Source organism: Electrona antarctica (genome assembly GCF_951216825.1).
Source record: "Electrona antarctica genome assembly, chromosome: 22".
NCBI lineage: Eukaryota > Metazoa > Chordata > Actinopteri > Myctophiformes > Myctophidae > Electrona > Electrona antarctica.
In genome coordinates, this window is record NC_136805.1 from 20,659,219 (window position 1) to 20,684,529 (window position 25,311).

Here is a 25,311-nt window from a genome sequence, read left to right on the forward strand (position 1 = left end):
ATTTTAACAAACTCGATACAGTCTATCTATATCTGATCTCTGTTTTATGCATGTTAAATGCATTTAATGCCTGCTTTTTGGTGAAGACATAATGGTGATTACCATATGTTTCTTTCTACATTCTGGTGGCGTTAACAGGTCTTTTCCCTCTGCATAAGGAGTGTAATAATCTATAGATACTGGGAAAGGATACACACTACTTTATTCAAAGCCAGACAACCTGCAGTGGTCAGATTAACATGCCATCATGTAAAAAAACAAACAGATATTGTATGTTCGTGTTGCAATTGTTGCATACTCAGCAACAGGCACTGTGTTGTTGTGTACACAGCATGCATTCAGTTACATCATAGATGGCAACATGGGCTGCAAACACATGCTCTGTCGCTCTTTTTCTTTTAGCACTCAGACACATATTCACTCGTGGTACTACTGCATGAGCCCACATACCAGGACTGTGGTCTCCCTAGAGGAAAAGCAAAGTGTCAAGCAGTGATGGACAGACAGATAGTCTGGATTAGGCAACTTGATCTGTTCTCATGATCTCTCATAGGACATAGGATCAGGTGGCAGGATGTAGCCCGTCCGAGTGTCATCCTCCTCGCCCCATCGGACGGAACTCCGCCGATGGGATCAATTAATAAACCCCCCTGATTTCACCTATATCACAATGTTCACTTCACATGTGTGCTGAAAGAGGTCTAGAGATTTTTTGACTTGATGGTGTTTATTGGAGCCGCTTTGGTAGGAACCACATCATAGCTTTCTCAAAATGGAAGACCGATAGCCAAACGGGAAAAGATTAGAGTGTCTGCTGCTCAGTGCTTCAAACATGCATGTTTAAGAGAAACGCTGTGTGGACCAAGAAGCATGGACTGGGGCGTTGGACAGTGAATCGACTGCTTTACCTAAATTAACTGCACATTCAGGTGCCGTTCCCATCACTTGCAAACAGGTCAATCTAGCTGCTGCCCCCATCGCCTCATCGCCAACTAAGGCAGCAACGAATTATATAATGTACAGTACACAACACTTGCTGGTTTGCAGTGACCACTGTCTCATTTTTTTGTGACTGGGGGGGGGGGGCATGTACAGTAGAGCACATAGCAGGTAATACTGTAGGTGGGACTCATCGCCATGGCTACGCACTCGGCACCCAGCTCTATTTGTGGGGTGAAGGCAGCCCCGCTTCTCCCTGTAGGTGTAAAATGCCAACGCTATACCGTACATCGAACGGCGCTGTGACCCAGATCGCTCGGGGGCTTTTTCTGGTATTTTTTTTTACACCCCTCTTTGTCTGCCTTTCTAAAGGTATCCCAGTCCATCAAGGCAGAACCTACCGTGCGTGGTATGCCTGCGTGATGTACCTTATATGGGGGGGGGGGAGTGAGAGACAGACAGAGAGAGAGAGTGGAGGGGGTCTGCATATGAAGAGGAGGGTTAAGAGAGAGTGAGCCAGATGGATGAGAAAAAGCTGGGGAGAGAGAGGGAGAGATGAGGCATTGCTATACAAATACAATGGGACAGATAAGAGAGGCAGAGATGGAGTAGAAGAATGGGATGGTAGGGTAAATAAAAGGAGAGAGCGAGAGAGCTTCCTCTAATGATTTAAGGGGTTTTGTTTGTATGTGTGTGATGTAATGCATCAGCAATCAATGTACCGATCAGTGATGTTATTCAAATTTTCGCTCCACATGAAGGGCTCGTGTTTTTCTGATCCTCCTCTCCACCCCCTAACCCCCCTTGGCATGATATTGTGGGGTTCGCTCGTGGACATAGTGTATAGTGCACGCACACACACAGAGACACGCTATGCTGGTGTCTGTGCAGGCTTTTCTGCTGCAGCAGACATGGGGAGCGAGAGGAGGGGGAGCGCTAGAGAGAGAGATAGAGAAAGGTGTGTGTGTGTGTGTGTGTGTGTGTGTGTGTGTGTGTGTGTGTGTGTGTGTGTGTGTGTGTGTGTGTGTGTGTGTGTGTGTGTGTGTGTGTGTGTGTGTGTGTGTGTGTGTGTGTGTGTGTGTGTGTGTGTGTGGGGCAGAGCAAGGGAGATAGTGAAAGAGAGAGAAATGGGGGGAAAGGAGAGTGAAAGCAACAGAGGAAAGGAGAGTGAAAGAGTAGGACAGAGAAAGGAGTGCGTGCGTGTGCGTGTGCGTGCGTGCGTGCGTGCGTGCGTGCGTGCTGTGGGGTGTTGTGAGATAAAGGGGAGTGAGTCGAAAACCAGGCAGCAGTGGAGAGAGAGAGACATTGGATGATGGGGGTGGGGACCCTTGTCTTGGCATCTTCGATCAGCTATATGAAGGCTCTAGCCATCCAATCTTACTTCCATGTCCCTGCTGCCTGCCTATTGATTGATATTTTATTGATTATCTTCTCTTTTTGTCTTTTTTTACGACATGGCTCTGCAAGAGGCTAGCCGTCTGTGACAGGGTCTCTGTGTGTGTTTGATTGTCCGGAGCTAATCTCACAAACCGCTGGACCGATCAGCGACAGTCCCTTTTCAAGTACATTTTTCACATAATTTAAAAAAATATTAAACTTGATTTGTTTAGAAAATGTTAAGCCAATCCTTTCTCTCCAGCTCTCTTCTTCACCCATTAAAGGGGGTGATTAGGCTTAAAGGGGGATTTGACCAGCTGGATTGTATGATAACATTGCCGTTAACCCAGACTCGGGCATGATTTACACATGCATGCATCTCTGTTTTAAAATGATGTGCTACAATGCATGGTTTTGTTTTCACTTCTAATTTCTTAATGGATTGCACCGCAATTTGCATGAGCGGCAATGGAGACTCGGATGATCGCCTGGAGTATATAAACCTGTCACATGAGTCGTCACACGTGTGACAAATTCTGATCACATCTGACCAGTTAGCAGCACAGTAAGGCTAGTACTTTGGCTTGGACATCCATAGTTTTGAACAGAGGTTTTCAATTCATATAACTTCCAAACAGGAATGAGCCTAATTAAATAACAAAGGATTTACTGATAGCCACGTCAATGTGTTGTTACTAGTGCACTAGAGCTAATCTAATTTGATCTCATCACTTGTCAGTTGTCACACTGGCTATACGTTACTGTTCTAACATGATGGGGGGTTTTATTGACCACGTGAATATGATCAATACGAGACAAGGTTTTCTGATTATTGAAGTAATAGTGAATCACCAGGTTAACCACAAGCCCTATTTCAAGCCCTGTTTCAAAATCAGTGAACATTTTTGTTTTAACAATATAATAATAATATTATATACTTATTATATATTATATATAGTTACTATAACTATAATGACACGCCCAAAATAGGGCCTTGAAATTGAAAATGGTTAAAGCGTTTAGCGTGCATGTTAAATAAGAATTGGAACATTGCGTAGTATTGAAGCACAACCATAGACACGGAACATTTTAATAATCACCTGATTAAATTGTTCATTTGTACCAATGTCTGGATATAGTAATACTTTTAACATTTTTGTCAGTACGGACAATATCGTTGTACAAAATTTGATAAATTGTCTCCCCACCCCACAATTAGCGTGCTTCTATGCTAAGGTGTGAATCAATATGAATTATCCTTGTATCCATCTTGCTTAATGTAGGCTAGTTTAAAGCCATGTTGTGCACATCCAATTGTCGCCAAGACAAGAAAACATCCGCACACAACTTGTAGCTCTGTTTATTTCAGAGCTGCAAGCTGTGTTTTCTTTTATTCGCTGTTGCTTAATGTCGTCCCACTGTGTCACAGGTGTAGTCATTTTTGGCCACTCTATAGCATCCAAAGAGGAAATAACTGCCCCAGTCAGCATATCTCCTGACAAAGCACCATTTGTAGCTCAGCATGTACAACATGTCCACCCCCGCCCCGGTCCTCCCACATCGGACTAGTGTTATTCTGTTTTGGTCTATTGCTGTTTTTGGGGAGTTGAAGCTCTGTGCCCAGGCCTGGCTGTCCAGACCAGAGTCCCTCTGAAGGTCATACTTTGTGGTTCACTGTTTGTTGTTCTTCTCCGCTGTGTTGAGTCCTGGAAAGCACCGGCTGTTGTACCCCATGGTCAGGTTGTCTCTCTCTGGGTAGAGAGGCACTGCGCTGGACAGAAAATAGAAATCAGACCAAGGATCCCCATAGATTTAAAATTGTGTACATTACATTTCTCTTCTCTTTCTTAAATTTGATTTGTTTTTATTTCAGTTTGGGCAACTTCACAGAATTATAACATACATATTTCTTACAACTGCTTTTTTTCACACAACCTCAGCTGTTTCACACTTTCATAGAATATATATATATATATATATATTATATACACACAAACAAATTCGTATACATTTACAAATATTCACAATAAAACAAGGAAATAAAATACAAGTAAAGAGATAAAAAACAACAGAGCGTCAACAACAATGGGAAGTGAACAACGAACAATACTGAATACAGACATGACTGTGGACAGAGGCAAGGCAAGCATATGAACGTGCCAGAAGGTCTGGGGAGAAGTGTATTTGGTGAATTGTTACTCAAGATTCCAGTACCTAGACACAAATATATTGTGTGAATTGATTCGATTGTCAGACACTCCCTGGAGACACGTCACGTGGACATTAAAATCATCCGGTTGGTTGCCCCGCCCCCTTCCCCCACACCTGCTAACCGTAAACAGACTAAAGCAGACTCCATTAGGCTACCAGCTCTCTTTATTTATGTTTGGAAGTAAAAGAGTGAATAAATCAACTTGCAGCGTCGTCGCACCTTGTTGACAAAATTGACTCCAGTCCTGTGTAATGCACGTTGCACGTTGCCTATTAACGGATAACAGTTAGTTCATGGAAAAAAGAGATCACAAATATGCAGAGAATACCTGTTTTAGACGGCTCTAACATTTCATGTAAGATAACAACATACTGTCCTCCTAAATGTAACCTCCTATACACAGGTTTAATGTTTGTCTTTAGTTCAATGTTTGTTTTGTAAACGCCATTGACAATGAAGGGAAAATTTACGTCATAATGTGCCTCATTATGTCATATTGTCTCTTTATTGTTAATGGCGTTTAATGTTTGTGTTTGCACCGTTTGTTTTACATCACCATTACATCACCTAATCAACTTGAGTTAGACTTTAATATATTAGCACCCCTCACTTCACACGGGTGGGATCTTTCCATTATACATAGGTCACAGGGGTTGACCTAAGGTGTCAGAGGCACTTGCCTGTCGGGCAAGTACACGTCATTTTCTACTTGTCCAAAGGTCAAACTCCACTTGCCTGAACGTTTTATTTACTTGCCACGGGCAGTCGGCCAACCGTTAGTGTCAACTCCTGGGTCACTTCTAATTTGGCATAGCCTTGCAAGTTTCTTTCTCCACATCAACCGTTTATTTTGCACCAGAGTTGAGTAACGCCACCTGACCCCACAAGTCTGGTGGGAGTTCTTTGAGATTCGTGTCGAAGGTGACTGTCGATAGTGTGTGGAACGAGTTCCCAACCAATCATGGCTGGCCTCTACCTCTCTCCCCCCCTTTCAGTTCCGTGATTGGTGCATGCCCCCGAGGTTCACTGCGTGCTGTGTTCTCAGTGACAGCACAGCTGTCATCATCAAAGAGCTAGATGTGATTTTTCTCACGTTAACCCAAGGGGGCAGTGAGGCTATTCAACGTTGAAGCTCTGGGTCCTAGTGGTAGGAGGAGGGACTACAGGCGGACCCGTGGATTCATGACCGGGAAACCCCGTGCAGCTGGGCTTTAACGTTGAGCGCTCGGTTGCCCTACGTCACTCAGGACCTCAAAGTTGAGGTCCTGGGAGGGACTTCCGGCAGTCTTCCGGGTGCTTCAAAACGCCACTGAGCAACTTCCACTGACATGAATAGCTGGGGGGGCGGAGCTTCGCGCCAGTTCAGTCTCTATTATATATATACTCTATGCGTTAACCACTTGAGCCGCAGCGTCCATATTCTGGGTGTTCCCCCCAGAATATTAGCCAAAAATAGCAGATCTACAAGATCACAAGACGTTCCAACGCAAACACAGGTCCAGTTTACTAGCCTCAGGCCCAGCCTTATTCATCTGCAAAGAGAAAAGCCTGGTCACAACCTAAGGCAGAGAGTGCATAGCCGGAAGTGTCGGGCCGGAACATCAGTCAGATGTATTTCCCCCGGATACGATATTTTTCGACCAATCACAACTTGTTTCATTTATGGAGAATGTAAATACAAAAAGATTTGTAAGTCTAGAGGGTTTTCGTGGTTAAAGGGATGCCTCTCTCAGCTTAAATCAAAACAAAAAAGCTCTTATCGTACTTGATGAGATCACCTGGTGAAGGTGCAGTCATCCATGATCAGCCATTTCGGCTTTGTCTATTTAGAAAGTGATGTCAGAAAACGGTCGATGAAAATAGGTGAACATTTGGTGAAAATAGTTGATCTAAGCTCAGCTGGTAGATCAGCTATAGCCGGCTATTCTCGCGATTTGACATACAACAAAGTATATAGGATTTGAATGGCGCAAGAGTGAACAATTAAGATTTTGGCACTCCCTGTTCTGAACTGTCTTCATTCAAACCTAGCCTCTAATGAAGGCCTATTTCACAGTGTTCCTCTTCCCAGTGGGTTGACCTTTTTTATTTTGCAATTTTTTTTGGAATAGTTAAAATGGCCAGTCTAAAAGCTCACAACGTGTCAATGTAGATTGGCTAGTTGATCTATTCAAAAATGTTTTTCAAAATAGTAAAAAAAGGCAAAGAAGTTTAGGGATAAGGTGTTTAGCGGTGACGAAATTGGAGTCCATATCTCATCTGTTTGGTGGTAAATGAATCCCCTCATCACTAGGGAGAGGATGAGAATGTGTTCTTGTACCATACACAGTCACAGTCTAGGGAGAGGATGAGAATGTGTGCTTGTACCACACAGTCAAATCCTCAGTGTTCATTCAACTATGGCTGTAAAAATGGCATCTTTTACGCCCTTAGAGTGAAATGAACACTGGGGGTTTTACTGTGTACAGCACGTAAACAACACAGGTCTGAAAATAGCCATCTGCCACCTCTGCGGTGGCTTTTGTCTGGGCCTGTCCGGTTAGACCCCCATCCCCACCCCCGCACCACCACCGGCCTTTTACAGAGATGAGGAGGACACACTCTTAAGTGCTCAACAAGTTTATGACGGTCCAGCATCTTTTGTCAGGACAGGGCTCATGGGAAGGGCATTACAAATGATTAGCCAAATTGCCTTTCCTGTGCCGACCCCCCAACCATTTTTGTGAAATCCATCGTATTCTTTTTCAGTTTTCTGTGATGCAAGTCTTTTGGCCCCTGGCCTTCTTCGCGTTGTGTTCATATCCCTAGAAATGTTTTCTGTAATGTGACCACCGTCTGTTGGTGATATTTTACTATGCATACAGTGCAGAACACACAGCCATTGTATTGACCCACAGTGATGCCTTTAAAGACAAACAAAATTGAGTCATGGTTGTCAGAATAACTATCCGCCTCTTTTTTCCCCCCACAGTTTTGTTTATTCAATATTTCAGGGTATACAGTAAATCAAATAATATGACAGTATATGTGACACACCCATACGGAACATTCTTCTTCACCTGCTATAGGAAGTGTTGCATTAAAAACAGGAGCAATTAGCCGGTTGTGCATTGATCACAATGCCTCTGCTGCTAAACAGGCTTCCTGCATCCCATCCCAAAGCCTTCCTCTCTCTCTCTCTCTCTCTCACTCTCTCTCTCCCCTTCACTCCCTTTCCGCTATCTTACTCTTCTCTCCATTTGACCCTCCTCATTAATGTGCTGAGTCAGCGCCCGGTGCCGCTGTGTGTGGCCGCTGGTCAATTAGTTATAACCTGTGGTCACCCCTGCGTACCTTCCGCCTTGCACTTTACATTTTAAAATGTTTTTGGAACACTGGCGTGCATGGCTGGAAGGCTTGCCTTGCGTGGCGCCATGGGTCAGTTATGGTGGCGGCCGGGTGTCTGAATCCTCTAACTGGGGCATCATCCAGTCAAAACACACGAGGAACGGAAACTCGGCAGGGTCTGGCGAAGAGAAGTGTGTGATGTATTCTCACGCACACGCACAGCCCACGCAGCCTCATCACATACACTTGCACACATTCAAATGCATATAGCGTAGGAACTGGCGCGTGCATATTATTTCCCTGCACAATCCTTTTCTGTTGCATGCACGCCTCGACACAATCTTCTACCCTAAGGTAGAAGATTCGCTCTTCGCTTTGCACCAAAAACGGCAGAGTCCTAAATAAATCACGAGCACTTTCAACAGACACTGTAAATAAACAAAGACTCAACATGGTATAGAAATATCGCACTTAGATGCAGTATACCTTACACTCTTTAAGACACGTGTGAGTGAATATAAATCCCTCACGCTGCATTCACACAGACACATTGGCCTTTACTCTGTATGTGTAGCCGCCCATAAAGCATTCTGCTGGGCACTTAACAGAATAGCCATAAATCACTACATGTGACACACCTCCACACATACAGTAACCCATAAGCACCCATTGAGTTCCCCCATATATGTGTGTCACGATCCCAACCTCAATATCATGGCGGCACGTGGACAACGCGGCCACATGCAGCGGGCCTGCAATGTGAATGGCCAAGAAGTAATCAACAGATAATGATTGAACCTTCGGAATCAGCTATCCGCTTCGATCTAAAGAAGCTTTAGTAAATAAAGTGTATATCTATTTGTGTCTGTAACCGATCATGTCATCTGCATGATGGGATTGGGGATTTTTCACAATACATTTGTTCTGCTTCAAAATACCCTTCACTTTAACCAAACCATTTTGATAACAATGCCATGGCTCTTACTGTATGTATCTGGTTAAAGGCTTTGCAAGTGTTGCATGCATGGCTGGACACGTGCCATTGCTTTGCTTCTGCCCTCGCCCCGTGGCACTTAAACAGTCAAGCAGGATCCCTGCTCATTCCCTTGGAAAATGACATTGGATCGTGTATGTGGTCCTGTGTGACCATCTGCTTCGTCGTGATTAGTCCAAGTGGCAACGGAGTGGAGGCAGAGAGGGCACACACCAAATGAATGACCAATGCAAGGGGCAATGCAGTGAATGGAGCACTCTTTCAATTGTCTCTTTGGGGGAGGGGGTTTTGGAACCCCAGATGTGTTTGTCAGATTAGGGCAGCCTCACAGGCAGAGTAGGGGCTACTGTGTAGCGTTTCACATGCAGTCGTGTCACCCCTGTGACTTTCCTTTTCTTCTTACGATGCATTGATTTATTTATTTCTGGTAACAAAGCTCCCAGTTAGATTAAGGACAGTGGTACAGTAGATGCAGAGGGATGGGTAGAGGGAGGGAGGGAGGGAGAGAAGGAGAGGGAGAGACAAAAGGGGGACAAGAAAAAGGAGGAGGAGTAGAACGGAGGAGGAGGAGATGTAGGTGGTCAGGCAGGCATTCTGTCATCACAGCTAATAGACTAGGAGCATCATTGCCAAACTAGCTTTCAGCCTTTCAGACGATATAAGCCGGACAGGGGGGGGGGGACATGAGAGGAGGTGGGACGGATGGAGCGACGGCAGAGGGACGGAGGGCGGGATTACAGGGTGGGGGTAGCTGAGCAGGTGTGTGTGTGTGTGTGGGTGTGTGTGTATGGGTGGGTGTGTGTGTGTGGGGGGGGGGGGGGGGGGGGGGCATGCATGTACGTGAGTGTGTGTGTGTATGTGTATGTGTCGCAAGGACAAACGCACATAGCTGCAGTGATCTGAATCGAATACAAAGCAGACGAGAGGACAAGGAGAAAGCAGCAGAGACGTTCACCTCCGCACTGTTTGCTTGTCTCGAAATGTTTGACAGGACTGCAGTGGGAATGAAATGGAGGGAACATAGGGCTGCAGAGCAGATACGACACTGTGACGCGTCAGCCAGAGAGATGTGTGTGTGTATGTGTGTGTGTGTGTGTGTGTGTGTGTGTGTGTGTGTGTGTGTGCGCACCTGCCCGCGTGTGTGTCTGTGGCTCTGTGCAGTGTGCACATGCGCGCGCATGTGTGTGTAGGAGAGCTCACCGATTCAACACAGTATAGCGTGTCGCCTGTCGGGGAGTTGAGTCATCCGGGGAATCACTGAAACAGAAGTGTTGCGATCGAAATTTCCCATAATCTTTTTTTTAATAAATAATTGTGCTGAGCTAGAAGATTCAGTATCTGAAAATGCAGTTTGATGGCTGACAGATCAGCTGATTAGCACACTATAGGTTAATGGCAGTCCGTATAGCTCATCCCACCATCAAGTGTTGCCCACATGGCGTTCATACACAGTACATACAGGACAGATGGTTGCACAATGCACATGTTACTCATGGAATGCAAATGCACACTTTCCAAATTCACACTTGCACGTGTTGTTCCATCCTTGTCCTTCACTATATCTCACATACGGTGTTCACGTGTAGGGTGATCCCTAGTTGGGGCTCTATGTCTCACACCATCTCCCCTTCTCTTGGCATGGGGCCCACCGACTCGTCCCCCCATCGCACCATGTCGCCTTTAGTGCCCTGGGGTGCTGACATGACTGGCGCTACTCTGAACCATAGACTGTGCTCTGAACACCTCTCTCTACTGGATCTTATGTGGTGGTGTAAAGTACATTTAGGCTACTCAAATACTGTACCTACAATTATTTGACAACTTTAGTTATTAGTTACTTTTTATGATTATTATTACAAAACAATGAAAACATACATTATACAACTTCAGCCCTCTATACATGTTGGCCATTTGAAAATAGCCGATCTACAAGCTTGATGAGATGCAATGTGAGCTTGCTATTTTCAAATACATTTAGACTGTTTTTCGTCTGTGGCATTCAATTACAGACTTGTACTTATATTTTGGTAGTATTTCTACAATGCACTTTTGATACTTTAAGATATGTGAGCACTTTTTCCACCACTCCTCTGACAGACATACTGCATCTTATGTGGCGCTTCGCCTGGCACTTTTTTTTGATATCGGTCCCTTCCTTCGGGTAGACATCAGATAGCCCCCCCACCCCACCGGTGCTTCTGAGAGGAAGGAGGGCCCTTAGATGGTAGATAACTTGTGATGGTTCCCTATCTGCCCTGTCCTCCCTCATTGTGTTCCGGCTATTGTATGTCTGTGATTTACAGGGGTCAGCGATCTGCCGTTTTGAAGCATGTCTACGACCCGCTGGATCAATGTACCACATTATTCCTTAATGGTAGGGCCACCACACACAAACCCATCGAGCCCAGCTCTCCTTGGGTTGATCACTGCTGTGATTATGGCCAGAAAGATGCTGAGGTAGGGCCGCTGCAATATAGTAAGCCCAGTACAAGATACACGATACTGTGGTGGCCGTGATATTCGTTGATACATTGTGCAGTGTTATATGCCAGCATAATTTAGGCTTACTTGAGCAGCTTTGAGGTTGGGAGGTTGTAAGCTGCTAAAAGCTCCAGTGATAATTCATAATTCAGCATTGAGAGAATAGACATCGCTGAAGAAATGACATGACCGTCTCTCTCTCTCTCTCTCTCTCTCTCTCTCTCTCTCTCTCTCTCTCTCTCTCTCTCTCTCTCTCTCTCTCGTGAACTCTCTGCATGTGCATCACTTTTGTTCAGACTGCAGGCAAATCCCATTTGTTTCTCAAATCTGATCTTTAGGACTGACTGTCCTAAAGATGTTGTATTTATGTATTCAGACATTGCTGAACATTGCTAAAATCTAGCAGATGTATAATAGATGGGCTATTTCGTGGAGCGACATCGTCGTACAAGTACTTATAAATCGTGTACAGACTCAGGCACATCTTCAAACCACCTAGAAATGTGGTTCAAATCTTATTATCAAAAATCTGTTTCCATGTGGCTCCTTGCTGTTCAGATTTGAAAAACAATCTGATTTCAATCTGGATTGAGAAAGTCTCTGTCCATGCCGCACACTTCCCCTCTTTTGACAAATGACTTCCAGACGTACCATATATGTCACGTTTGTGTGCTCAGTCAGTTTGCCCTTCATGGGCGGCTCTCTACTCCACATCGCTAAACTAACTTCCATTCCACAGCCCTTGTCCACGTCCAGATTTTCAGATCACCTTTCAGTGTCTCCTTATCACTGCTGACTCTGCGATAGTGGTCGCTCATTTGCTTTGCCCTCTGGGAAGGATTCCACGCACTGAATCTAATCGGCTGCTGTATTGTTATACTGAGACCCTGATCCAATATCACCGTATGAAACTGATATTGGAGTGTTTTTTACACTTTACGTTTTTATGTTGCAGTTCTGTTATTTTCGGTGTGCTCGACAGTTTTTGAAAATGTGTGAACATTTCTGAAAATCTTTGGAAACCTTTGAAAATGTTTTAAATAGATCTTTCTGTCTAAAGTCACACCCCCATCACACACTTTGTGGATAAAGGATATACTTAACTATGTCAAATTGGAAAGAATCAGATGTTTGCTGGGTGGCTCCCTGAAAAAGTTCACTAAAATGTGGGACCCTTTTTTTAGACTATAATTAGACTCCCTGATATCTCAGACTGACTGATTGTCATTTATAGAATAGGTGGCATGTCAGATGGCGGGGATCGACTAATATTCATATAATTTACCAGTAATTTATCATTATCACTATTATGTTTTTTTTAAATTATTATTTTACATTCTGTAATTTCTTTTGCTTTAGGTTGTTTCCCTTCATTTTTGTCTTGTCTTTCATTTTTGTGTCTATAGTATTTTGTCTTGTCCTTGTGGAAGTCTTGCCTAATGCTGTTGATTATACAGTTTCTTGATCACTTTCACCTTTATGCCCTCTGTGTAAAATGGAAATCTTCAATAAACAAATTGTGGAAAAAGAAAATGTTTTAAATAATTTGAACAATTTTGCCTATAATGACGTGCCCAAAATAGGGACCCCAGGGACTAACTCGGTCCGAGTATTGGTCCGAGACGGGATTTACTTCCCGTCTACCAAATGCATTCGCCACAAATAGCAGATCGGCAAGCTCACATTATTGCGACACGTTGTGTGAGCTTGTAGATCCGCTATTTCTGGCGAATGTTCCCCTGAGAATTGGGATGCTGAGGTTCACGTGGTCAACAACACCCATAATTGTTACATACATGTCAGGATGAAGGTCATCAGCATCATTCTACCTGAAAACAACAGGTACAGCACAGTTGTCTTTTTCTAAAACATCTAGCAACCCCAATGCCGATGATGATCACAGTTTGGGATGGGGGGGTGGGGGGGTATGTATGGCAGTTAGTATAGAGAGCAGTATTTGGCGGAGCCCTGTCCTTGGTGCCTGAAAGCAGAGGCTAACGCAGTGGTTGTCATGGCGACAGAGAGAGAGAGAGAGACAGCCAGGGAGGGCTGCTGCTGGTAATACTGTAATGATAAAGCTCTTCTGGATTGTGCCGCAGTAAACACAGCGCCACTTGGGTCCCGTTAGAGAAGAGCGCAGCGTGCGGCCGCGCATGCAAAACCGCCTGTAGTGCTAACATGGTTCCCGACCGTCGTTCGGTGGTTATATAATTTACATTCCATTGATCACTGACCCTTTCCTTTTCTTCATCCGTTTCTCTCTCTCTACACACCACCTGTTCCTTCCCTCTCTTTTATGGTATCATACTCTATTCTCTTTCTTTATTATCACCCCCCTACTCTCTCTCTCTTTCTTTATTATCACCCCCCTACTCTCTCTCTCTTTCTTTATTATCACCCCCCTACTCTCTCTCTCTTTCTTTATTATCACCCCCCTACTCTCTCTCTCTTTCTTTATTATCACCCCCCTACTCTCTCTCTCTCTTTCTTTATTATCACCCCCCTACTCTCTCTCTCTCTTTCTTTATTATCACCCCCATACTCTCTCTCTCTCTTTCTTTATTATCACCCCCCTACTCTCTCTCTCTCTCTTTCTTTATTATCACCCCCTATACTCTCTCTCTCTCTTTCTTTATTATCACCCCCTATACTCTCTCTCTCTTTCTTTATTATCACCCCCCTACTCTCTCTCTCTCTTTCTTTATTATCACCCCCTACTCTCTCTCTCTTTCTTTATTATCACCCCCCTACTCTCTCTCTCTTTCTTTATTATCACCCCCTACTCTCTCTCTTTCTTTATTATCACCCCCCTACTCTCTCTCTCTTTCTTTATTATCACCCCCCTACTCTCTCTCTCTCTTTCTTTATTATCACCCCCCTACTCTCTCTCTCTCTTTCTTTATTATCACCCCCCTACTCTCTCTCTTTCTTTATTATCACCCCCCTACTCTCTCTCTCTCTTTCTTTATTATCACCCCCCTACTCTCTCTCTCTCTCTTTCTTTATTATCACCCCCCTACTCTCTCTCTCTCTTTCTTTATTATCACCCCCTACTCTCTCTCTCTCTTTCTTTATTATCACACCCTACTCTCTCTCTTTCTTTATTATCACCCCCCTACTCTCTCTCTCTTTCTTTATTATCACCCCCTACTCTCTCTCTCTCTTTCTTTATTATCACCCCCCTACTCTCTCTCTCTCTTTCTTTATTATCACCCCCTACTCTCTCTCTCTCTTTCTTTATTATCACACCCTACTCTCTCTCTTTCTTTATTATCACCCCCTACTCTCTCTTTCTCTTTCTTTATTATCACCCCCCTACTCTCTCTCTTTCTTTATTATCACCCCCCTACTCTCTCTCTCTCTTTCTTTATTATCACCCCCCTACTCTCTCTCTCTTTCTTTATTATCACTTTTTCATCAACTCCCTTCCAACATTGTCTCATTGCCCCCCCCCCCCCCACCACCACACACACACACACACACACACACACACACACACACACACACACACACACACACACACACACACACACACACACACACACACACACACACCTTATACCCCCCTGTCCCCTCTCTTTTATATTCATGTTGATGATATTTCCAAATTGGATTTCAGTGCCCAGAGATCTAGTTGGTGCTTGAAGGTCATTGGGGCTGCTTACATTTAGTGCATGCCATGTGCTGCCTCTGCCACACCGGCTCCTCTGTTTGAATACATAGTACTATACTAAAATGGTGTGCTCATATACGGGCTTTTCAGAGCAAAAACACATACATACAGTACACACGCACACACACACACACACACACACACACACACACACACACACACACACACACACACACACACACACACACACTGACACACACACACACACACATACCCCAACCTGAATATTATCTTTAGAACCCTAACTCGAATACAAATGACCTGTTCCCTCATGGGGATCAGAAGAATTTCCCCGCATGGGTCGATCATTTCTGGTCTTACTATCCTCGGGGGGTATTGTGCATTGCATTGTATTGTATTGTATTGTATTGTGTTACACTATCAGTGCATTGCAGTGTACTGTTGTCACTATGACTGAAGGGAAGACAACAGAGAGAAAGTGCCATAGGACAGGAGATAAATAAGTGCAAAGTGACAGAATGATACTCTACTTCATCGTCCTCGTCCACGCCCCCTCTCTATCTCTCTCTCTCTATCTCTGTCCCTCTCTCACTTTCGCTCGTTCTCTGTCTGTCTGTCCATTCTTCAATGTTGCCTCAATGCAGTGTTCATGTACAGTAGGTAACAGTCACTGGCTATCTGCGATCGGCCAGCGGGCACACACCTCCTGCGCCTATAGGCTGTTTGTCTCAATCTGCTTGCGAGTCATGTCCGCACACACGTGCACCAGGCAGGTACTTAGTATACGCGAACACATGTTCATCCATACACGCACACACACACACACACACACACACACACACACACACACACACACACACACACACACACACACACACACACACACACACACACACACACACACAGGTGCACGTGTAGCCTACACATGTAATCTCACCGTGCACAGTATATGTGCGCAGTGCATGTAACACATAATAATGGTAAAGAAGGGTACACGCAGCAGACACACTTATCACACTCACACAGCGTACATGTCGGTACACAAAGACTTGATGAATAGCTTCAAGTGCATTTCATTAATGGCGTTGCAGTGGCCCTGTCTAGGTTCTCTCTCACACAATGGATCTGCGCTCGGCGCCACTGTAGAGTCAGAATGCATTGGCTGTTGTGATGGATTGATCCATTATCGATGTGGTGTCCAGATCTTACAGTTGCATTCATTGCATTCTGCCACATCACTTGAATTACTGTTGCATTCACTTACAGACGGGATTATGGTTAATAGCTCTCTGACGCCTTAGATTTCAAACACACGTGATATACATTTTGGCTAAACACAACTTAATTATCCTGTCAGATGATAAATGATAAAGAATAATCGTCATACTGGCTCTAAATTAAACAAAGGAAGTGAAACAATTATAGTATCCTCCTTCCTTCCTCCTATACAAACATACCTGTATATATACAGTCAAGAGAAACATGGACATGAAGACGATCTATCTAGTTTGTGTTTTGTTTTTTTTCAATTGTGTTTTAAGCAGAGATTCAAAAGGAGACGCTGATTTCTGCTGGCAGGGCATTTCCAGAGTGTAGCAGCAATGACAGCAAAGGCTCAGTCACATTTGTTTTGACATTTGGAAAATGCTGAAGCCATCAGACTGCACTTTACACAGTGCTTCTCTAGTCTCCCGTACACTAAGCCGCAGTGCCGTTACAATGTATGCCTCACACACTCATTCATACACATTTCACACACTGATGGCAGAGGCAGTCATGCAAGGAACCAACCTACTTGTCACCAGCAGTAAGGAGATCAGTGTCTTGCTTAAGGACACTATGACACAGCGCTCATGGGAACCTTCCGATTCCCAGCCCTGAGCCTCTGAAGTGACTAAATGTGACCAAAGTAATTACACCTCTATAGGTCAAATGTGACATTAATTTTCATTCAGACCCGTGCGACATATGCTAAGAACTTGCTTTCGCCTTCCCCGTTAGGGTTAGGGTTACCATTAACATTTGCTGTTAACATTACCCCATAACCTTTGAGAACTTTGAGAACTTTCCTCTGTCTCTGTCTGTCTCTCTCTGTCTTTCTTTGTGTCTTTCTCTCTCTCTTTCCCCTTTCATTTCCTTCTTCCCACTATAATTCCACCAGCGATGTCTCAGCTCTTCCTCCTCGTTGTCTTTTTGGAAGCTCTCCTGACTTGACATGGTCAGGTCACTTCTGTATGATCAGACTGATGAGCTGGCCTGGCCTAACCACGCTCCATTCTGTCATTCTAAAAATGAAAGGTTACAGCCGTGTTTGGATTGTCCCGTCTTGTGGGACCTGTATTATTTGTTATCGTCTTTATTGCACTCTGTCCCCAGTCAGTTTAAACCCCTTGAGTGTTTTCTCTTGTCCACTCCACGGCAAACTCCAATCAGTGTTAATGTAGTGTAAGTGATATTTGCTTTGGTCGAAATTAAAAGTATTTTGTGGTCAAAGCTCTATATTCTGATATAGTTATCATTGCTATAGAGTGTTTATTCAATAACAGGGGTCTCGCCGTCTCTCCAGATGTTTAATATACAGACAATACATTTTCAAGTGGGTTGCCAATTTCAGCCAGTCAGGAAAGGATACCCATTTAGCAGCTTCAGTTGCATAGCGTTCCAGTTTCAATTGTGTTTGCTCAATTAATTGTGTCATCACTTCCAATTTCACTTGTTTATCCTGTGTCCTATATGAGTTTGGATAAAATTGGTATCCTGACCTGAAAATGTATTTTCTGCTTACTATAGAGCTGGAGAGACAGGGAGACCCCTATTACTGAACAAACAGCATATTAGAAAACATATTTTAACATCCATCCATCCATCCTTCAACTGCTTATCCGGAATCAGGTTGTGGGGGTAACAGTTCCAATAGAGAGCTCCGGACTTGCCTTTCCAGAGCATTATTAGCAAGTTCCTCCTGGGAGAGCCCAAGGCGTTCCATGGCTAGTATGGGAATATAATCCCCCCATCTGGTCCTTAATTGGTCTGCCAGGGGGTCTCATCTCAGTGGGATGTGCAGCCAGGACCTCCCTTGGGAGATGCTTGGGAGGCCTCCGTACTAGAAGCCCGAACTACCTACTGTAAGCTGGCTCCTTTCCAAGTCAAGGGGCAGTGATTCTACTCACTCAGATGACTGAAATTCTCACCCTATCTCTAATATAAGGGAGGGGCCAACCAGCCGTGAGAAAACTAATTTTGGCCACTTACTGTATGTCCACGATCTTATTCTGAAACATAAAAACATCACTGCACCTTTAACTCTTGAGAGCGGGAAGATGGACCCACGTGAGTTAAATGAACCTCAGGATTTTACAGTGACCTTCCATATCATGTGGTGTTCTCTGTGTTTGCTCTGCCTCCCTTCCACTTGTCATGAGCCCCCCTTGCTGTGTGTCCACCTGTGTAGATATGAAGTGACTGTATTTGTGTGTGCGTGCGTGCGTGCGTGCGTGCGTGCGTACAGTGCGCGTGTTCACGCTCAGAGTGTATACGTCAGTGAGACAATGTCGGAGGGAGTTGATGAAAACTAGTGATGTGCTAGCAGTGCTTGGATGGATGGCAACCTTTTCTGGAGCAGGGCCTACTTGAAAATCTCCAAAGTGTTCGCAGCCCCCCATCTGACCACTTGTGTTAAGTGCTCATATGGGTGGACCCTGTGCATTTTCATTTTTATTTGAAAATGCACGTTTATTTTAATAATCAATCGATTGTGTTCCGGCTTGGATCAATGGAACTAACGTTCCTACTTATTGGCATCACAAAGCAAACACAATTTTCAAGGATTGCAGTATGTTATGTTATATAATCAGTAAGATCTTAGTGTTTTGCCAGTCATTTGGCGGCCCACATGCAGGGTGGATTCACAGAGCCCTAACAAAACACTGGGGGTCCCCTGCAAAATGTATTCATACAGCATTACAATAATTTTAACAGCTTTATCCATTTATAAGTTTTTGGCCAAAGACATATCAATTTGGTGGTCCTTAATGAACAAGTTTGGGAACCACTAGTGAACGATAACATGCAGCTACCTCCAACCTTCCCAGGCCCCCATACCTCAGCTATACCTCCAACCTTCCCAGGCCCCCATACCTCATTACCTCCAACCTTCCCAGGCCCCCATACCTCAGCTACCTCCAACCTTCCCAGGCCCCCATACCTCATTACCTCCAACCTTCCCAGGCCCCCATACCTCCAACCTTCCCAGGCCCCCATACCTCATTACCTCCAACCTTCCCAGGCCCCCATACCTCAGCTACCTCCAACCTTCCCAGGCCCCCATACCTCAGCTACCTCCAACCTTCCCAGGCCCCCATACCTCAGCTACCTCCAACCTTCCCAGGCCCCCATACCTCATTACCTCCAACCTTCCCAGGCCCCCATACCTCATTACCTCCAACCTTCCCAGGCCCCCATACCTCAGCTACCTCCAACCTTCCCAGGCCCCCATACCTCAGCTACCTCCAACCTTCCCAGGCCCCCATACCTCATTACCTCCAACCTTCCCAGGCCCCCATACCTCAGCTACCTCCAACCTTCCCAGGCCCCCATACCTCAGCTACCTCCAACCTTCCCAGGCCCCCATACCTCAGCTACCTCCAACCTTCCCAGGCCCCCATACCTCATTACCGCCAAACTCTCTTTCTTTCTCCCTTACACTTCTTATCATGAACACACCACTGTAAACAACACAAAGAAACCGACGGCACCATTAAACACAAGGAACAACATAACACCACCGGCACCATTAAACACAAGGAACAACATAACACCACCGGCACCATTAAACACAAGGAACAACATAACGCCACCGGGCAAAGCCCCTGATTCGTGATCACAAAGGCTCTCTCCGCCGTTCTCCGCCAATGAGGGAGCGTCTTCTAGAGCAGGTCCCTCCGGTGCTATCCTGCTTCCGTGGGACCGACGGGAGCTCTTGTGGGGGTGGAGGGGTGGGTGGCTGGGTGGCTGAACGACAGTCGCGCACATGCGTGTGTGTGTGTGTGTGTGTGCATGCGTGCGTGCGCGCATGTTCGCGATACAGAGGAGGAGAGCACTGCCATAATCGGAGGAAAGTAGGTCAGACACCCGACTAGCAATGAGGAGAAAAGAGGTAGGGAAAGAGAGAAGATATAGAAAGATATTTTCTTGTTATTCCAGAATATGTTTTACATGAAGGGGAACAGCAGGTGCTGTAATAGCAATAACACAACTAAGAAAAGAAAACTTGATAAAAACACAAATTCAAAATGTAAAGTTTACCACAAAAAACATTATGTTTATGTTCATCCAGGGGATATACTAGGTTCTGGTCCCCTACCTTTTTCCATCTACACCAAATCTCTTAGTCGAAAAAGCATATCTGGCCTGGGCCATGGCTCAGCGGTCCAGGCACCTTGGCTGGCAATCCAGTCTGGCAGTGTGCCGTGGGTTCGACTCCCGATCCCGACGGCCTTTGCTGCATGTCATCCCCCCGTCTCTCTCCCCGTTTCCTGTCGGCCTACTGTCTGTCCCTCCATGGGAAATGTAGAACAAAGGCGAAAGCCACAAAAAAACATTTAAAAAAAATAAAAAGCATATCTACAAGCTCACAACACGTCACGACACGACACATTGTGAGTTTAAAAGATCCAGGCTTCGGTTATGGTTAGGTTAGGTTAGGTTAAGTTATGCCGACTTATTTGTGCGGTGATGTTGCATCTAAGTATACCTTAGGGTTAGGCTTAGAAATGGTCCCCAAAAAGGGTCAATATGGCATTCATAAAATTGTGTGTGTGTGTGTGTGTGTGTGTGTGTGTGTGTGTGTGTGTGTGTGTGTGTGTGTGTGTGTGTGTGTGTGTGTGTGTGTGTGTGTGTGTGTGTGAAATAAAGCGAGATAATGAGAGTATCAGGGGAGTTGAGACCAGCTGGAAAAGAGGAAAACAAAACCTGCAACAGACATGATGCACATGTGTTCATTTGAGTGTAATAATAATTTACACTCTTGAAGTGAGACTAACACTGAGTTATTAGCTGTAAATACTCTAGATAGATACTGTACATAGACAATTATTGATCCTGAAGTAGATATAGATAGGCTACTTACTCCCAAGCACCAAATGTTTTGTGAACCAAAAATATGATTATTGCAGAGTAGTGTAACTGGAGGTTCATGTTACAGAATATCACAGCATAACATAACATGCCAGGCCAGTTTAACACCATAAGTTCTCTGTATGGTAGAACCTCATATTGCCTTTCCTGGAAGGTACTACTTTTGCACCTAATCCAGGGGTTTGCAACCTTTCAGGTTTGATTGATAATACAATATTTACAATATTTGCTTACTGGATGCCGGGCACTGCACTCCCATCGGGTCGTCTGCAACGCACGTGGCGATTTGTACGGCGATTCCCTGCATTTATTATATAATTGTTTACCATTAGGTGTCCTATCCGACACCAGTGTCACAATTATCTCAATTGAAGAGTAGGGAGACCACCTCCAGCCACTGCAGATGTGTTATATAATTATATTGTAATGTATACACATCCTCTACCATACAGATTGGTTAAAACAATGAAATATAATACTCATGCAAGGTCTGTCATGAAGGCACTGCATAGGCCCTGAAAGAAGAATCACACCAGCACTCCTTTCTTTCAGTTTTGCGTCACTGTGTTGTATAGCTCTTGATATTATGTTTGTGCATAACACTGGAAATATGCATATAGACACGCACAATACACTGAGGGCACTCAGACATCCTACATACTGTATATAGCCTCCACTCAAGTATGAATTACCTCTCCCTTTTCCTCCTCTGGCTATGTCTGTGCTTTATTATTTATTTGGTAATGCACAAAGTATACTGCATCTATAAATATCCACTACAGGGCAGACGGAGTAGAGCAGCAACTGTGCAGCAGCCGTAGCCAAGTTAACTGGTTTTTATCAGCATGCCAATGGTGGAAGAAGTAGGCCTACCTATATATTCAAAATATTGGAGGATCAGTCCAGGTTGGAATAGTTGGGGATAAACAAGAACGCTGATGTTGAGAGGGTTTATACATGTGCGGTGGAGGGATGAGGTGTATATGGAGTACTGGAAGAAGGATGCTGAAGATGGAGCTGCCAGGCAAGAGGAAGGAGGCCAAAAGGGGAGGTTTATGGATGCAGTGAGAGAGCACACAGTATGCAGGTGGCTGGAGTGACCATAGGAAAATGCAGAGAATAGAAAATGGATGGAAACCGATGATCCACTCCGGCGACCCCTGATGGGAATTCACAGCGAAATGAAGATTACTGTATACCCAGTCTCACACTGATTTGTGAATGACCCCAAAAAGTGAGCATGTCTTTTAAGATTGACGGTAAAGATAATAACAGGAGAGGGGCGGTCACTCTTCATCTCAGTGACTGAACTGTCCAGGCAGAATGCAGATCACTGTTGGTATATTGGTATACTTTGTTTTGTTTTCCATCCAAGATATTTTGCCCTAAGGAGATAGTTTTGGCAGCTTGACACTAACAGATCCTAGTATGGGTATTATGCAGCCGACCACAATACTCTGTAGGGGAGGAAGGGATTGTTAATTACTTAAAGTGATGGCGGTGTGGGTAATTCAGACAGTGATGGAATCTATGGCTGACAAACAGTATGGACACAGATACTATTATCTGCATTTCATTGGCACTTCCCCATGATTTTGCTTCTTGTTGCAGACTTAAACATCATGCACTTGGACCATGCAAATTATTCTATAGTTAGAAGAACAACCGAAATGAGTTACATTTGAACACTGCTAACACAGATATGCAGTATACTGCATGAAATACTGCATCAGATTGTTAGAGCCTTTGAGCATGTGCTCTGCTGCACTATGTCTTACACTCTTATGTATCTATAATTCATCTGGCTTATCCTTACACTCCCTTTCCTTTCCTTCATTTCTCTCTGGCACTGCAGTATCAATATGGTCAGTAGGTCTCACCCTGCCCAGGCAACGTCTCCCATTTGCGTTTGGCATCTGCAGGTTTATAATACATGTTGTCTTATTGTGTTACCCACTGTGTAAAGACATGGGAATATAACACGCTAAGAAGACACGAAAAGTGTCCCAATCCTTGGGCTGTACAGTATGTAAAGGACAAATTGATATAGGCTATATTAGGCCACAGATCACCATATGTCTGGTAAAAACCACAACTGAAGATTTTTGTTGTTAGATTAGATTTAGTTCACAATATGCTATTCTACATGGTGGGGAGATGTGGCGAATGATGCAGGAAGTAAATGATAGTCATTCGTATGCGTTCTCTCATTGGGCTAACTTCTAGCCTGTGAAATAAAGTGACCTTAAACTGTTCTATATTTTGCCATGGAAACCCCCCCCCAAGGACCCCTGGGGGGTCCCCGGAGACCACTTTGAGAACCACTGGGTATAGATGACAATGACAAACATTACAGCCTTACAGGCCACTAGGTTAGCCTGAAGGTCAACAATTAAGTCACTTAAGCATGTAATCCGGCGTCATGCAAGTCCGTATGTATCTCTATTCCACAGAGAAATCCCCTCCAGTGGCTGAAACTCATTGTTGAACATCCACCAGTTGGTGCTGTCTGGTTAGTGTAAGGTCACTGAAATTGTGCTTGCATTGTACTTGCATTTGTCGCTGATTCATCATCTTTTTCTTGCTACATCTGTTTCTCTCTCCCAACCCTCCCCGTCCTCTGTCACGCCCCGTCTCTCCTTCTGCTTCCTTCCCAACAGTATGTGGCATTTGGCTCCCTACTCTTCATCCTCATCTCCATCTCCACATTCTGCATGGAGACGCACGAGGCCTTCAACACAATCTACAACCACACGGAGAACGTCACGGTGGGCAACGTGACCCGCGAGGAGATCGTGTATGAAGTGGTGACCGACAGCTGGCTGACTTATGTCGAGGGCATGTGCGTCATCTGGTTCACCATCGAGGTCATTCTCCGCGTCACCTTCTGCCCGAGCAAGAGCGAGTTCTTCAGGAGCTACCTGAACATCATCGACTTCATCGCCATCATGCCCTTCTACCTGGAGGTGGGTCTCAGTGGTCTGTCCTCCAAAGCTGCCAAGGACGTCCTGGGGTTCCTCCGCGTGGTCCGATTCGTCCGTATCCTCCGTATCTTCAAACTGACCCGCCACTTTGTCGGCCTCCGTGTCCTGGGTCACACCCTCCGAGCCAGCACCAATGAGTTCCTCCTGCTCATCATCTTCTTAGCCCTCGGTGTCCTCATCTTCGCCACGATGATCTACTATGCTGAGCGCATTGGCGCCGACCCCGATGACCCCACGGCCAGTGCCCACACTAACTTCAAGAACATCCCTATTGGTTTCTGGTGGGCCGTGGTCACCATGACTACACTGGGCTACGGAGACATGTACCCCGAGACGTGGTCAGGCATGTTGGTGGGCGCTCTGTGTGCCTTGGCCGGTGTGCTGACTATCGCCATGCCCGTGCCAGTCATTGTCAACAACTTCGGCATGTACTACTCCCTGGCCATGGCCAAGCAGAAGCTTCCCAAGAAGAAGAACAAACACATCCCGAGAGCGCCTCAACCTGGCTCCCCCAACTACTGTAAACCGGATGCCCTGGCAATGGCTACCGCATCGCCACAAAGGATTCTGGGAAATGTCCTAGGCGGTGTGATCGGTGTGTCTGGAGGTTTAGGGGGTGACTGCCCTCTCGCCCAAGAGGAGATCATAGAGATCAACAGAGGTGAGCTATTTACATTAACAGCTGAATTATTTTGAGTAAATAGAGGTATGTGAGTGACATTGCCTAAGTTTGTTATCAACCCAAATGTAGGCCTTTCTGAAGTGTGCCAGGCTTCTTCTGCGAGGTAAGTGGTGACTGGATATTATGGCTGGAAATGCAGAGACAGGTGGTGGAGTTACTGTAGCGCAGTCAAGAAGTGATGCACTGTTTCTTCTGGAGGAGCCACTCTTGCTGGCCCAAGTCATGTGTAATTTATGATCAACTGTTGGCCCACAGTCGCCTTGAGGCACCCATCTGGCAGTGACGAACAAACACCACGCCAGTGAAAATGAACTCAATTATCTGTTAAAACAGACTAATGCATCTTAGCTCGGGTTGACTTCACATATTCTTTGTGACTGAAATTAGGAGGATGATTTGGCTCTCTGCTTGCATTTTCCATGCCCGAACTCCAGGCTTCACTAACGGCCATAATGTACATTTAATGTGTTTTTTTTACTATCTTAAGTCATCAGAGAGCCAGTAATAATGGGGTTTTATTACATAAGCACTTTGAACATCCCTCCC

The 25,311-nt window shown here is 45.0% G+C and overlaps 1 protein-coding gene across 2 annotated transcripts in view; it reads left to right on the forward strand.

Moving 5' to 3' along the window:
• LOC306915956 (voltage-gated potassium channel KCNC1-like) overlaps window positions 1-25,311 on the forward strand; it is a 48,848-nt gene that overhangs the window by 1,617 nt on the left and 21,920 nt on the right. For both annotated transcript variants that reach the window (XM_079493650.1, XM_079493649.1), the window contains exon 2: window positions 23,760-24,744. In XM_079493650.1, the coding sequence (XP_079349776.1) occupies window positions 23,760-24,744 (985 nt within the window). The remainder of the gene's footprint in view (window positions 1-23,759; window positions 24,745-25,311) is intronic.